Source organism: Apostichopus japonicus, chromosome 4 (assembly GCF_037975245.1).
Source record: "Apostichopus japonicus isolate 1M-3 chromosome 4, ASM3797524v1, whole genome shotgun sequence".
NCBI lineage: Eukaryota > Metazoa > Echinodermata > Holothuroidea > Aspidochirotida > Stichopodidae > Apostichopus > Apostichopus japonicus.
This window is the reverse complement of record NC_092564.1, coordinates 7,948,066-7,964,875: the sequence shown is the minus strand read 5'-3', so window position 1 is coordinate 7,964,875 and position 16,810 is coordinate 7,948,066. Positions and strand designations below refer to the sequence as shown.

Below are 16,810 nucleotides of genomic sequence, written 5' to 3'. Positions count from 1 at the left end.
ACCAGTATTCCAAATCAATAGTGGATTAGATGACTGATGAATTGCTTCAAGTGTTTGGCAGATGAATATTTCTTTGAGTATTATGTTCAAATAAATACAACTTAAAATGATGACAAAAGCTCTCTGACCCCTCAGAATGCTTACATTATGTGCTTCAATGGTAGATCACATGATTGACATGAAATCACCATTAGTTAATTTACATATCTTAGGTCAGTCCAGGCGTAATTCACCATATATATCTTACTTTTGCTTTCTTGATGAGTAACATTCTGAGTAGTTCCAGATCGCCACCGATGGCAGCGTGGCATAGCGCAGACAGACCTCTGTCGCAGGTGATGTTGACATCGGCACCAAACTCCAGGAGGAGTGACACCATATCTGCGTGGCCTTCTCGGCTGGCAACGCACAGGATGGGAGCGCAGTTCATGACATCTGTTTTCTGATTCGGGTTTGCTCCGGCTAGAAGCAACAGACGGCTGACCTGTGGGAGATTTAATTCAATATTATTCTCCATTACATGTCCTTTTGACAATTATCTGACACCTCAAAAATTTAATTTTTGAGAGAAGAGAAAGTATTCATATTTCATCTGGATTTATTAAAAAAGTTCAGAAATTGGTAGAAAAGGAAACCTCATTATGAAAAGTACCAATGAACACCAACTGTTTGTCCATTGTTTCTGTTGAAGAAATCAATGAATTTCATCATGAACATGTTAGTTATCAGGACAAACGAAAAAAAAAGTCTGAAAGACTTTTAATTTTAACAATTACACTTTAAGAACATCTAATTATAGTTTGATAAACATGCTCATATGTTTATTATTGAAATCTGGTTTTTGATTGCCTTATGCCTATTTGATCACCTCTTTTCAGACATAAACCTGTTAGGGATGTTTTCATTGTAGCATTTCCACCCTAAAGATACTTGGATTTTTCTCCTTAAACTTGACGTTTATTATGTATTTCTACTGTGATAAAAACAATGAATGATTATATCTAAAGTATGTTCCTCATGTTGAACTCTACTGTCTGCCCTGGAGAACTTTCTATTGAAAGATCAAGATTTTTCATTTAAATTTTAAAGAGGCATCGTGCATATGAAACAAAGATTCATTGCGTGGGAGAAGTTTCATCAAACAAACTCTGAGGTATGAATGGATTATGTCAAGATTTAATCACTGTTAATGTCAGTGTTTAATCAGGTCAATGTCAATGTCAAACTTTAATCAGAGTTAATCAGTGTTCTCATGTGTTCACTATCAATGTTCTAATCTTTAGATTATCAGAATTTTGAAAATCAATATACAAATTGGTATGGTCGGTAATATCTGAAATTATTCCCAATTTATTATATAATATCAAACAATGCAATAAATACACCCAAAGGAAGCTTCACCACATTGATTCTATAAGGTTTATTATCCTATTGAGGCTCAACAAAAACTACACAAGAAGTGAAAGTTTATTCATTTTGGCCTTATAATTAATTATGACAGTTTTGGTCACCTTAATATTTGGGGAAAAGAGATTCCTTTTGGTGACCAAACACCCTGAAACATCGTCAGTGCTGAGTTGCATCCAGATTGCCTGGAGCTCTCTAGCGGTGAACCGACCCACAGAGACGTGTCTGCCGACTGTTTTGTAGATGTGGGCCTTCAGGATGTGATGGCCAAGCTCGAAGGCAGCATCCTTCTTCAGGGGGGCACTGGATCTGCTCATCCAGAATGCTATCGATGCATGGCCAGCCCTTTGGGACAATTCAAGAAGATTCAGGATAAATCATTCCATAGATTAGCATAAAACAAAACTGAAAGTGCTACATAAATACCAGTTAAAAAGCTTGCAACTTCCAAATAACTTCTGTTGAGATCATCATAAGATACTCTATGAGTTTGTAAAAGTATCTTAATATTTAACATTTTTCATTTATACATCATTTATACATTCATTTCACATTTATACATCCTTAATTAGGCTGCTTTGACAAAATGTTTTAATCTGATGTTTTACTTTTCCTATCAACCAACACAGGTTTCCACTATTGGAGCATGCTCTGTTGTACCATATGTATCAAGCACGTTAATTTATTCTTGCACATCATCGTTATTACTCCATAGATCCAGACAAATAAACTACAGGAAAGTATTCCAGCACAGACGAAGCTGATACGGACAGAATATGACGCCTTTCAACATCTTCAGAATGGAATGCTGTTTAGAGCAGACATATATATACCTTACACAATTTTTACCCAGACGGTCGTCACGAGACACGACGCCTCAACTCTTTTGAGGCAATGCAATGTTGATTACATTGTTGGTTGACATTTTACCTGCTGTTTAATTAATGATTGCAATTCAGGCAAATACTCCTCATAGATATTGAAAGACATTGAGCATGTCTGAAGGCCATCATGTTCAAAGAGTAAAACTTGTGCAGACTAGTAGCCACTCTTAGAGAAAGGTATTAACTAAATGACAACAGTATTGCTCTAGCACAATACGAAAATATACGTTTAGTTGATAAAATACCTGGCATGTTAGGTTACTATACACAAACTTATTTCCTTCAAGTAGTGCTCTCTTCCTTGAAAAACAGAACAGAAATACAACAAAATTGAAGCTCATACGGTCCGTTCTCTATCTTAAACATTCCTTAATTTTGTCTTGGGTGGGGCTGGAAACTGATAAAGCAACAACTAAATTAAAAGTGTTAGGGTTTTCTAGATGACCAAAATCCTAACTATTAATACCTAAAACTGAAGCCACATGAAGCTCACATATAACTTATCACATATTAGTTGTCAAATCCATGATAGTGGCACATACAATTAGCCACATACAAGTTGTCGCATATAAAAAGTAACATATTACTTATCACATACACGTTGTCACATATAAGAAGTCACACATCACTTGATCCAAAACCTAAGTCCATGTTACTATCTGTTTCACAGAGGTAATGGATAAGTTCACTTGTAATACTCTATTTCAGATATAAGAATTATGAAACCTTTGAAATACAAACATCTCCCAAACCAATGAGCTAATCTTTCCGGACAAATACCCACATAAGTACCTAGTCCTAGGTTCATTAATAAAAATTTAACTTCATATATAGCATAATTCTGCAAACTTACAAGATATTTCATTTACAACACCAAAGTCATGAATCTACAAGTCAATCCAAATCTCACGCCATTTTTAAGGGGTCACATGCATTTTACAATAGAGTAATTAATTAATCAATATGAAGGTCACTCACCTATAATCACAGAGAAACTTGGGGCTATCCCCATCCTCCCTTCGAATCAGCCATTCCCTAAAAGAAGGATGATAGAACATCCGGCATTGATCCTGCCTCAGGAACAGAAAGCTAGTCACTACATCCATGCGTCTCTGGAACTCGTCCCAACGAAGCTCTTCGTCTACCAAGCTGGCGTTGACGGCCTCGTACAAGTGTTTGTCTTTCAGAGGGGAGAGAGACGCGAGGGACGCGTTTAATATTGGCAAGACCAGGTCAAAGGATCTATTGCTAGGGAATTTAAGGTTGCACTGAAGAAGGAAGACTTCTGATAAGTTGATTGGGAGCACCTTGAAGCTCGGACTCTTCAGGACCAGGTGACCTTGCTCGATGAGGTCAAGGGTCAACTTCAAGTACAGGAAGCAACCCTTACTCTGCGACTGTAGATGGTTCCTGAACTTTGTCAGGAAGTTCTGGTCCATCTTCCCGTTTAGAGATGCGTTGGTCCGGAGGACTTGACTCTGCTGAAGACGAAAGCTGATGTAGTTCTCCGCATCCTTCTGGATGTACTCCGAGTTTGTAGTCTTGTCCAGCGATATCCTGTACACAGGCAGAAGCTTCGTGAGTTCTGCGAAAGACGTACGAACTGTGGCCAACATCTTCAGCCAGAGAGGAAAGCGTGTCAAATGTTTGGCCAGGAAAGACGCTATGGTGTCTCCGTAATCGGATTTGTGAAACTCTGCTTCATTGATTCCGTCGATCAATATAAGACAGTTTTCCATGGCAAGTTTGCCCTGAGATTTGAGCGAGACCAGAGGGTCAAGAATGCCCCTGACTAGGGCGTCGCCCGGGTTCTGGGTGCACTCACGTAACGTCAGAAACATCTGTATCTGTGGCTCGTTACGGAGAAGTTCCTTGTAGGGTGGGACACTGTGAGTGAGTTGTGCTGCTAGACCATGGAGAAACTCTGGTACCATACATGTCACACTGTTGTCAGCCTATCGAAACGAGACAAGATACAAAACAATAAATGAAAAATCACAACGACAGAGACACTGGATGATGTTATTCTTCAAGTCTGAGTCACTCCCATCAATTTCAAAACTCGGGTCACCTGCTTCAAGTCAGAAATCCTTCAAAAGAAACACCCATTCTTAGAAATGTAGGCTACATCAATGTTAGTCATTACTGGTTGGTGAATTTTAATATGCTAACGTATTAAGCCCAGATCAGATGCACAATGCTAAAGGTCACAGGTATTATACCAACTTGGACTAAATACAGCAAACTACAAAGGAGCAAAAGTGGAATGATTAATAAATATGTATTTTACCAGTACCATTGCAGTCAAAATGCACTCTGTTATACCTACAGTCTAGTAAGCAGAACTACTATTAAGGCAGTGAAACTTGATTAATTAGACAATTTTTACAGCTCTACAGTCTTTACTTGAACATTTCAATGTGAATTGGACATTATCACTTGTAATGATGAGATGACATAAAATTGTTATTCTTATTAACAAACACTCTGTTGTCCAATAGTAATCACAAAACATGAAATCCTCTCAAAATCCATCTCTCCATTTTTCACATCTGTTTCCCAAAAGGCATCTTTATCTTTTTTTTCTTGTTCTTTCAATTTTTTTAAATTTTTTGTGGTTGATATATATGTCATTTTTTCTTTCCATAGAGCTGCCAAATGACATACAAATCATACTTCATTTTTGAATTACAATATAAGATGCCATATTTAATTGATGCAAGCATCATGAATATTCGCCAAATACGGCTATTTATAATATATATCAGCTTTCTGTGGTGATTATTCCCTTCGTAAGTCTTCACCACCATCCTGATAGTGATTTAAATTTGCCCTGCCCTTTGACAAGAGGGAGATAAATCGTTAAACAAAGGACTAGTAGACCAATCTTCGTTTAACGAGCACTATCGTTGGCAATCACAAGAAGGAGATTAAGAGGAAAAATCTAGGACATGAGGCCAGAAGTAGGGGGGATTTACGAAGAGATGCCAACAGGCCATAACATTAAACTTGACAAATGTACCTGTAAATCATTGCAGATATATACATAAAAAGATACTTTTACACCCACGCAAGTTTGATTGACCTTAACTTGAAAACTGAGTGGAAATCCTAAAATAATACAAGATAAAACATAGTTGGACGTATGTGGGTTAAAAAGAATCTGTGCTCATCAATTAACTTGAAACTAGATCACCTAAAAATTTGAAACTGGATAATTATTCTGGGAGACCATCAAGAGGTTCAGTCGTCAAGGGTCATTGAACACATTTCTGTGGCACTCGGTGAAGAGGAGAGGCAGGGTAGGAGAAGCTAGTAGGTAGGGGCCCGGGGGGGTGGGGAGGAGGAGGAGGTTGGTTGAAGAAAGCCAACAGAGGTGAAGGACTAAAGAAGACATGAATGTTAAGCCTCTTGGTGTTTAATAAACAATAATATAAAATTTATACCACCTTTCTCAATTTTAATCACAGATAATCCCTATCTTTCAATCTTTTTTCCCTGGCCAGGTTAACACATGCCACCAGGTTTTCTAGAAAGTTTACACAGTGCATACACTAATGATAAACATTGGCAGGATAAACAGTTATGTGTTATCAGTGAAAGCGTTGTCAAGAAGAGTCAGCGTGGCAGAAAGCAGCCTACTGTGAGATATAAACAACATGCCACGGTAGTCTTCAACAAAGTTAACATTCTGGGAACATAAATCAACATCCAATGACAGAATAAAATGGCATAGAAGATGACGGCTAACAGAGCCAAGTATGTGATGTGCCATAAGTAACATTAATAGACGGTGGTGAGCTAAATGTGGATTCCATTATGCTCGAGACACACGGTATGCTTGTTCAAACACTAGTCTTCCGGCATAATGGTTTTCAAAGTAAAAGTATAGCTCCCAGAGGACTTGTCGGCACTTTTAAAGGTGACGTGTTACAGCTTAGAGTAGGGAGGGATTAAACAATGGTTTCAGATCTCCAGCAAACTGTGCATCATTTGATAATGCAAGAGCTAGCTTGTTGCTAGTGGTCACACCAAAATGTAGACATGGTCTAGGGTGAGAGATCTGCACTAAATGGTTAACAAAGCAGTTATGCTACATGGTACACAAACAACACAAGGTATTGAGACCTTGGTGACCTAGTTCGTGAAACCTTCCAGGCATTTGCTCAAAATAAGAAGGCTAATTCATCGCAAACCTCCTTTATTATTATATTTTTATGAAAATTAACTTTTGAGTACTGAAAAATGACCATTTGAGTTACCAATAATACTACTTGTAGCTCTTTCAACAACCAATATTAGTAATCACACCAGCAAAGAATATCAAGAAACGTTTTGGATTGTTTTGTTGTTATTTGAAATCAAATTTGACTAGCCAATCAAAATGAGTTGCATTCTAACATAATCAACTCACTTACTGGCTTGAAATAATCAGCAGCACCTGCTGTTTCCAAATGCAGTGTCCTACAACTTTAACTACCATTCCCTTTCCCACACTCAAGTCACCCTCCTCCACCCTCCCTCCACCCCTACCCATTAGTCAATAATTACACATTTGTGTAAACCCTGATGTAACCTAGTCTTTATAAATCATCCAATACATGGTGTCATTAACATATAGTACCACTAAAACACTGCACATACAGTATGTGGCATCTCCAATGTGCAAAATACAACTGAACAATACATGGTGTCATTAACATATAGTACCACTAAAACACTGCACATACAGTATGTGTCATCTCCAATGTGCAAAATACAACTGAACAATACATGGTGTCATTAACATATAGTACCACTAAAACACTGCACATACAGTATGTGTCATCTCCAATGTGCAAAATACAACTGAACAATACATGGTGTCATTAACATATAGTACCACTAAAACACTGCACATACAGTATGTGGCATCTCCAATGTGCAAAATACAACTGAACGATACATGGTGTCATTAACATATAGTACCACTAAAACACTGCATATACAGTATGTGTTATCCCCAATGTGCAAAATATAAATGAACATATATATTGTAATCTGAGAGTTTAGTTCCAGTGATGTCATAGATAGGAGGGTTTCAACGATTCAGCTGGGACCAGTGAGCTTACACGTGGAACTTCACTCCAATCCTTCAAAACCTTTGATGAGAAAGAATTATGGATTGCTTGTACAGACCTACGTAACAGATCTGGTCTATAATGGTGCACTACAGGGTGGAGACATGTTACTCATCGTCATGGTTACTGACCTGACATATATGGAAAGCCACCACCAAGGAAGCAAGTGACATCAATGATTGTTCAGAGAGTTGTCTAGCTCTGGTCATGGTACCCGTAGCGGAATACATCACGTTAGGCGTTGACGATGAACTCGAGCTGTCAAAATCTGTGATGAAAGAATAGATCAGAGAATACTTTTATTCAAGAAAACTATTAACAAGCTAGTTGAAGAAACAAATTAAATCATAATGCTTTCATGACGATCTTTCAGTGTTATCTTTTACAATTCAGGTAGATTCCCTTCTCACACCTGATAGTGATTATTAGGGGTGCAACCATGTAAGATGTTACTTCATCCAAGTGAGGAGTCTAGGGGGGGTTGGGGGGAACCGGTTGGTAATATGGATGGTGCTTAGATGAAAACTTGTATTACATTTTGCAAAGTTTGAAGACCTTTAGGTTGTAGCGCACATACATGTTATACATTTATGTACTGTTAACAAGGATTTTTTGCAACAGTTTTGCTGTCAGCTTAGATCGGGTGGCTAAGAGTCGCCTGATTTTATCCTGGGGGCAAAAAACTCCCCCTCCCCGAAGTCTATGTGTTTGTGCCCCTAGTAAATATTAGCAGAGCAAATCATAACATACATATTCTGTCACAGATGAGCAAAGTCATCAAATTCTCTATCGACCTTCCGGTATTGAAACTCATTGCTGGGTTAAGTTTGTGACAAGACATAAAGAAACTTGTGAAATCAACTTTGTCTCTACCAAGCTCCATCCAAGTTACGATCCACATACAACTTTGAGGCTCTTTATTTATCATTACATTTTGGGGGACTGGTGGAGGAGAGGGGGGAGGGAAGGTAGAGGAGGAGGAAGAAGCAGAGGGAGGTCCTCTACTGATTATGCAATTGTGAAAAGAAAGAGATGACTGCCATTTAATGTGATTAACACAATACTCATCCATTTGTAATAAATAACATATCTATTATTTTGGGCAATTTAAAAATCCTACCCGAAGATCTCCGGTTCATAGTGGCACTGTTGACAAGAAAAGCACTGAGTGTACTCAAGGCAACGATCCGCCCCACGACAAACGACTTCCCCATACCGATGTCCCCAAGTAAGGCAACCCCACGCAACATTTCGCTAGAACTTTGTTCTTTGGTGAAACACTTCTCCAATTCAGGAAACAACCATTCCCGACCCAGGAACGGGCACTCTTGACGGAATCCAGGAATTTCGTACGTCAATGGCTTCAGTATCAGTTGTGGGGACTTAAGTGATGCCATACGAGCTGTGTAAAACAGAGGAAAGTATGTTATGGGGACTTAAGTGATGTCATACGAGCTGTGTAAACAGAGGAAAATACATTATGGGGACTTAAGTGATGCCATACGAGCTGTGTAAAACAGAGGAAAGTATGTTATGGGGATTTAAGTGATGCCATCTGAGCTGTGTAAAACAGAGGAAAGTATGTTATGGGGACTTAAGTGATGCCATAGGAGCTGTGTGAACAGAGGAAAGTATATTATGGGGACTTAAGTGATGCCATACGAGATGTGTTAACAGAGGGAAGTACATTATGGGGACTTAAGTGATGCCATACAAACTGTGTAAAACAGAGGAAAGTACATTATGGGGACTTAAGTGATGCCATACAAGCTGTGTAAACAGAGGAAAGTACATTATGGGGACTTAAGTGATGCCATACAAGCTGTGTAAAACAGAGGGAAGTACATTATGGGGACTTAAGTGATGCCATACAAGCTATGTAAATAGAGGAAAGTACATTATAGGGACTTAAGTGATGCCATACGAGCTGTGTTAACAGAGGAAAGGACTTTATGGGGACTTAAGTGATGTCATAAAGCTGTGTAAACAGAGGAAAGTACATTATGGGGACTTAAGTGATGCCATACGAGCTGTGTAAAACAGAGGAAAGAAATTCTAACAGCTGATTCTGCTTGTGATATCAAGAATGTGTTACATCTTGGAGTTAATAAATGAACATGAGATGAACATGAAATGTAAAACAAGACAGTTTGCCAGCCCTTTGCCTAATGGAGAGCAACACAGCTTTCCATCTTTACAAATTAATGTAATTTTTATGTTCGGATACTGCCCTGTACAACACTAACCTACATTCAAGACCTCCGTCAGAGGAAGACCATCTTAGCTATTCAAGTTAATGTGTCTAAGGTAGTCAAGATAAAAATTTCAAGTGTCAACACTTGAGAACATTCACAACCTTTGTCTGGCTGATAACAACTTACCTTTGAAGTCTGGACTTAATTTGTTAGATGTTTCCCTATCCCTCAGTGATCGCCTCATGAAGCTTTGGCGATCCTTACCGGCAACTCCAATATCATCCACAACCTCAGGACTAGAGGCTGATGTGGCTTAATTGATAAGAAGGAAAAATAATTAAATCATTATTTGTCTTCTTTTTTTTTTGTGAACAATTTTACAATTAATCAGGGAATGTAAGCATCACACAACTTTCCTGTTTCAGGGGAAATCAAGTTTGTCTCTGGTCAAGAGATCACTGATTGGATAATGAGATGAAAAATTTAGAAAATTTGGATTTCAGTTTCGTTTCCTCTTTCAACAGCATTTAGCGACTGACAGACATCAGATAGCTGATATCTCAAGAAAACCAAAAGGAATCTTCTATTTTATTTTCATGTGTATTATTGTGTAAATAATTAGAGTGGACTGACCATCCAACAATGATTAGAAGTTCTCCAAATGAATCTGTGATTCTTTAGTGGAAAGTATTTGGCTTTGAACTATATAGAATCATTTACGACAAAAAAGAACAAAGTTAGTTGTAAACGGGCCAAATTTGTCATAATAATTATGGTTGCTTAGCAACTTCCTTCAACTTTCATTGTTTGCTTCCTTTTTTTTTCTTTATCTAAGAATATGCTCTAGCTATTCTTACTTGAAGATGATCTTAACCTCCCTATGGTCCCACCGCTGTTACTGCTCAGACCTTTGGGTCTATCCGTTCTACCTGTTCTTGCGTCGTCCTCTGACAGCCTTTTGATTGGCTGGGAGGTAGCTGCTCCTTCCGAGTGTACGCCAGCCGCTTTCTCTGGTGCCTTGGACAGACGAGGAGCTGGTTTAGGGGCGTGCCTCATACCCGATACTGACAGTTGGTGTTGGCTGTCAGATGACCTGTCAGATGACCTCACAGGATCACCTTGACTAAGTTTGTCTGAAATGAAACAACAAACAGTAACATGTTAGCTTAGATGTTGTTTGAATACAGAGCATAGCTAACTGGAGGAGTGTAAGCTCAGTGTTAGCTCCGTGGTTAACGACTGTGCCTTTCAATCATAGGGTCCCGAGTTCGAGTCACTACAAGATTAATGTATGTCGTCCAGCAACAGAGTTGTTGACAATTGATAATTCTCAATCATGGACATAAGAGACTGACTTCGGTCAGCTTGTAGACTTTGATAAGCCTATGATGGCTTCTTCGCGAGTTCCTGCTTGCAGGAGGAACTAAAATACATACAATACATACAACTGCAAAGCTTCACATGCTTTCACCGTTTAGCTACATACTCTGTGGTAGTGGGAAGAGAAATTATTTTACAAATCTGAAACCGAAAAATAATAATCATTATTACATATCTTTCTGGCTGTAATCACTGTTGGCCGAATCATAACTACATAACAGAGCGACATCAAGATGTCATAAACAATTTTTCTTCAATTGTCCTGTGATACTAGTATGAATATGATTTATTACAATGATGGAAATGTGGATTTCCAAAGGTCTTCCAAGAAATTGGGAAGGTTATACTACTGCAGTAAATGAATGTGCTATGTGTACCATCTCTCTTTTCTATTTTTTCTTTACAGTCTAGGAGCTTCTTAGGTATTATGACATGGGCTTTGCCTCCATCTCAACCACCCACCCCCCACCCCCCCCCGTGTCATGCTGTTGACTCCTAACTATTATGCTTCTGAAACAATTTTTGTGTTCATAACTCACAAATAAGACCATTTTCTTATAAATGCTAACACCTGCTGCAGTGCTCAATAAATATTATGAGAATATTATGTGCAATCCATGTACCCATTTATGAATAAGAGACACCCCATCAGAAATTCCTTCACAGAGATTTCTCCGTTGAGACTGAACTTACCAGACACATCCCTCACTGGTGGACTGGTAGGAGTTGGTGGTAATACCATGTTATGACTGGTATTCTCCATCGATGATACGCTAGTAAAAGTTCTATCCTCCGTTGAGAGACTCTCAAAAGTGAAAGCTGTATCATCCGCTGACTTGTTGGCCGATGAAAATTTGTCTTTGCTATTCTCGTTTGCTACGTATGATACTTTAGTCCTGGCTGATGGGATAGGGTGGGATGATGTACCCCCTCTCTGGGGGTGTCCGTTCCGCCCAAGAGGACCCCTCGTTGGCTGCTCATTGGACACAGACACTTGAGACACCCAAGGTTCAACAACGTTCCTGGGAGGAGCAGACTCTTGTTGGTTTAATCTATCTGGCACACTTTGAGCTGGCTTAGCCAATCCCTGTCTAGGGGGAGAAGATCTGTGGTGGGCGGGAAACTGTACATTTGAATTAAACCCTCCCGAGGCCTTCTTATCGAAGGAGTCCCGAAGTTCGTCTATTACTGGCTGGTTGGATTGGAAATTACTGTTAGCGGCTAACTCTCTCTGAGCAGCACTTAAGTTTCGTATATTAGCTACGGCAACACTAGGCCTAGAGTCTTGTAGCTTAACGTTCATCACCAGGGCAGTCGTGGCTGGTGCCTGAGTAGAATTAGGCATTGTTGCATAAGAGGTTATGACATTGTCAGATGGATCTCGGGGGACAACACCCATCCTTGGCTGGTGCTTCTGACCAGTACTCCTCCGTAAACTACCCGACCCTTTGTTGCCTCTGACAAAGTTTTGGTTGAGAGATTGTTCGCTGACTGCTTGAGCAGGTATTGCAGTGTTCACATTGTACTGAGCTGGATGGCTGGGGTGTTTCGACTCCTGACCCACGGACCCTGATTGCTTGTTCAAGGCACCGGCTCTTTCGTGAACCGTGGAAAGATACCCTGGTGGTGTGCTACCCATCACTGGTAGGCTCTGCTGTCTGACATGGGCTACTTGAGGGACGGCTTGTGGTGCAGACCCTCCGGGATGAAACATCGGATGAGGAGGAGGAGGAGCGGGGCTGGGTGCTTGGCTGAAGAGGAAGCCAAGTCTGTCCCTGAGTGCCTCCGCGGCCAACAGTGGGTTAGGTGGTGGGGGTAGATTGTCATCTGTTCAAAAATAATAAATAGATTGTTTTGAATAAATAACAATCACAGTTGATGATGCAGATCTATGATATGGTTCACCACATTTGCTACAACTCAATGGAAAGAATCACAAATGAAGCGAGGAATGAATCATCAAGGGTTTATAGTTCAACACACACTCGTTTTGGATCTTTCACTCAGTGGCGATGTCATATGGATGTAGAGGGATACATATACCCCAACAAACAAACCAATTAAACATCTAAACCGACAGTTCACACTCTACAGAATACACCTAAGTTGGCTCACATACAGTTTTCAGTGGCTTGTGAGATTTTTCCAGACGTTGAAAAGGTCATCTATAGTTTTCAGAGTTTATCGGCCAAGATCTATGAAGTTATTAAAGCTCCTGGGTCATGGGAATAAAAGTTTGCAGAATCCTCAACTCAACTTTGTATGACCTTGGGTACTTGTTCTACTCTGCATATAAATATTTTGGGTTTCAAAAGAGCTGCTAACCAGATAATGTTAAAGAATGTTAATGCTATATCAAAATGTACACTGAAGCAGCATTTTGTGTTTGGTCCATAAAATAACAAGCATATCGCGCATTAGTCAATACACAATTGCATGCAATCAAATTAAGAGATTCTCCCAGACTTCTTTCTTTTCATGAAATGAAAGTTAATGAGTAAGTTATTAATCAGACCTTTCGGTTCTCAACAATTTTTCGCTTCACACTCTTTCATTTTAATGTTGATTGATGCAAAAAAAACTGAAATTTTGTGACTCTTTAACATCATTATTTGAAGTACAAATGTGAAACTAAAAAACAACATTGTTTTAGGAGTTAAGTATCTAAACAGCCAAAAAAAAACAATGGAAAAGGATAAAGTCATTTATGGCTAGTACGGGATTCAAATCTTTGCTCTTTACAATCGTCTAAAATTTCCCAGTCTGTTTTCCATTATTCATTGACTTCTAATAGCGAGGTAAAAATAATCAAAATAAGTCTCAAAGCCACTTTACTATTCATAGAGTAAAAAATAGGGATTAGTTATTATTATTCGTGAAGAAGTTTACTAAACCCACAGCTTGAATGATATCAACTGTTAATTTTAAATACGAAGACAATACACTGAAACTTTGAGATGAGTAGAAACGCTTTACAGAGAAGAATGCAGATATATCCCGAGCTCACCGTGACAGGAGGAGCAGTTGCTATGGGGATCTTCAGGAATTTCATCATAGTCTGAATCAGAGTCTCCTGAAGGTGGATTTTTGGGTGGAGGTGGAACAAGAAAATTTTGGACTGGGTTGTCAACGAATTTCCCATGTTGCACTGGATGACCAGTTCCTGCGAAAGAAAATGAGAAGTTTCTTTACCACAAACCTGTCTAACAATGTGAAAATTGATAACAAGCAAAAATTAATGTAAATATTTGAATTTAAATCAACTTGGACAGACAGACAGACAGTAATCACAAGTTAATCTTAACAAGTGAGTTACTTTCAAATTTCTTCTGCCAGCACAGTAGCTTGGATCACTTGGACTTCATTAGGGGTAGTGAAAATGTTTTTAAAATAAGACAAAAAAAATAATAATAATTTAAATGAAATTGACTCATATCTGCTGAGTCTTGTTAATGTACCATGTCAGCAAAATATGCCCAACAATAGGATTTGTTACATTCGGTAAACAGTTCCTTCCTGTGAGAGCTGCAGGGTTATTTTACAAAGCTGACAGTTTTGTTGAATATTCCAATCAATTAGCCACCTTTGGGGAATCAAAATGGCAGGCACTCTACCAACTCCTCATCTGGAATATATATTTGTACTTGCATCAGTACCAATATATATTATGAAGTTCTGTCAAATTTACACCTAATTAACAGTCCATGTTGACATCCCATAACTTTCTAAATTTGGATATTCATTAGCAGAGAGCTTACCAGTCTCATCACAACCCCAGCACTCTCAGTACTCTGGATACTGAGTATGTAAATTTGAAAAGATAAATCCCATCTAAGCACTTTTGATGGTAGAATGCGGATGGTCATTGACCAGCAGTGACTGCTCACTGAGGGTGTATCTAACTGTTCCTAAACCACGCTTGAAGACCTATGGTTACAGAGGCTTTGAATACTCTGGCTCTTGAACAAGTTACCAGATCACATTCGAACATGCTCTAAACTTTCTACTTTCAAAAGTTTACTGAAGACCCATTTTTCACCTGTTCTTTTGTAAATTAATTTGCTTTCTTTTTAAACGCCTTGAGGAGTGACTTTTGTCTTCTGATATGGCACTTGAGATAAGTCTCATTTATTTTTATTATTATTACAGTGCTAAAGGGTTCATTCTAGGCACATTAAAGGAAGCACTGACGTTAGAAGTGAGAAAACAGATAAGCTAGAATGGGAAGAAAATAAGACTTTCTGTAACCCTCCACTTCCTCCCACACAAAAACAATATATAAATATATAGAATTTCTACAAATCTGTATCAGGTCTACATTTATAACTAAAAGTTTACCTATACAACAAGGGATCTGTCAGATTTTAGTCTTAATGTCAGAAAAAGGTACATAAGGACTTGTTGGGCATTTATGCATAGTTGACATATTAGTCATATGATTGTGGACACATTTAGTCTTAAGCTTGGTCTTTACCTATTTATTAAACCTTACTGTTTTTTATCAGTACTTAACAGCTCTTACCATCAAAACCAATCACCAATCAATCAAAACCCATAGTTTAAAACCTCTGAATGTTTGCGACTGTTAACCATTTTTCTCTGCAATCCTTCGAAAGGTCAGCCAAGTATACAGAAGTCATCAATACACATTTCTAACGCCTACGATCTCCTGCCCTCTGTTTGTGCTTTTAAGGAAGTATCTACCCCTCAGAATACAATATAAGGACGTATCCACCACTCAGAATACAATGACTAACATTGTAACTGTAAATTGCAAGTGTAAAGCCCACATAATAATCAAGGAAATGATTAACAAGGTCTAATCAATGTAAGAACGTCTTCAAATATAGCTAAACTGATATCTAACTACACCAAACTTTCTAGAACAGAATCTTTGCTTTAACTATATTTAGATTCTTTTACAGTTACTCAACTGTCTGACAGTGGCACCATTCCTAGATGTGTGATGCAGGAGTAGGCACAGTACTGCTATTTCACATCTTAGCAGATATTTGCAGAGTTTTTTGGTTAATATTTTGACTAGATTCAATATAAAAGTCCTTGAACAAGGTAGTTCTATACCTTGATTAAATCAATGTTTACTTCTATTGTTATGAAGAGAAAGTCTTTTTTTTTTTTTTTTCAATTTGGTTAATATTTTATAATACATACCAGAATCTAGTAGCTGAGATCTTGGCAATCTTAGGTATCTATTAATCTTTTGTTCATGTGGTAAATAATTGCTGAAATATGTCTACCCAAAGGCTGACTCAATTTGATCCAGCACAATACTTGGAAGGTTGTTAAATTTGCTGGGACAAGCAATCAAAAACAAATGCTGTCTTAGAGCAGCTGTTGGTATTTCACTACCGAAATTACGGCCACGATTTTTTTTAACATGTTTGGTCACAAATTTAACCTAATCTAGCAAATACTGTACTATTCCAAAAGATTCCAAATAAGAATAATATTGAGCAAACTAAGACAGTGAGGTCAGAGTTCATTTTGCATCAAATGTACTTGTAACTATAACTACTTAATGATTAATTAAATTAAATTCTACTAACCAGGACTAGTCAAGCTAATTGAATTGCTTTGTGAATGGGATTTTTTTCTTTGATGAAGCATTGAGATTTATCAAGAATTCAGAATGTCACTTTAAGTTAAAAAAGCCGTGGTGCACAGGACATTGGATATTCCGCTAATTCAACGAGTCTAGCAAATATTCAATACCAAACTGAAGTAGCAACTACCATTGACCAAAATGAACTATTAATTGGTAACAAACCAAGGCACTGACAAACATGATAACTTTTGGTTTTGT

At 38.3% G+C, this 16,810-nt stretch overlaps 1 protein-coding gene across 5 annotated transcripts in view; it reads right to left on the bottom strand.

The window, feature by feature from the left end:
• Window positions 1-16,810, bottom strand: part of LOC139966335 (protein TANC1-like) — a 75,401-nt gene that overhangs the window by 10,269 nt on the left and 48,322 nt on the right. For 4 of the 5 annotated variants that reach the window (XM_071969224.1, XM_071969226.1, XM_071969228.1 and 1 more), the window contains 9 exons: window positions 13,994-14,149; window positions 11,680-12,813; window positions 10,464-10,739; window positions 9,793-9,918; window positions 8,532-8,813; window positions 7,543-7,679; window positions 3,270-4,246; window positions 1,512-1,752; window positions 248-484 (listed from right to left, as the gene is read on the bottom strand). In XM_071969224.1, the coding sequence (XP_071825325.1) occupies window positions 248-484; window positions 1,512-1,752; window positions 3,270-4,246; window positions 7,543-7,679; window positions 8,532-8,813; window positions 9,793-9,918; window positions 10,464-10,739; window positions 11,680-12,813; window positions 13,994-14,149 (3,566 nt within the window). The remainder of the gene's footprint in view (window positions 1-247; window positions 485-1,511; window positions 1,753-3,269; window positions 4,247-7,542; window positions 7,680-8,531; window positions 8,814-9,792; window positions 9,919-10,463; window positions 10,740-11,679; window positions 12,814-13,993; window positions 14,150-16,810) is intronic. The other variant, XM_071969227.1, reaches the window with a different exon arrangement.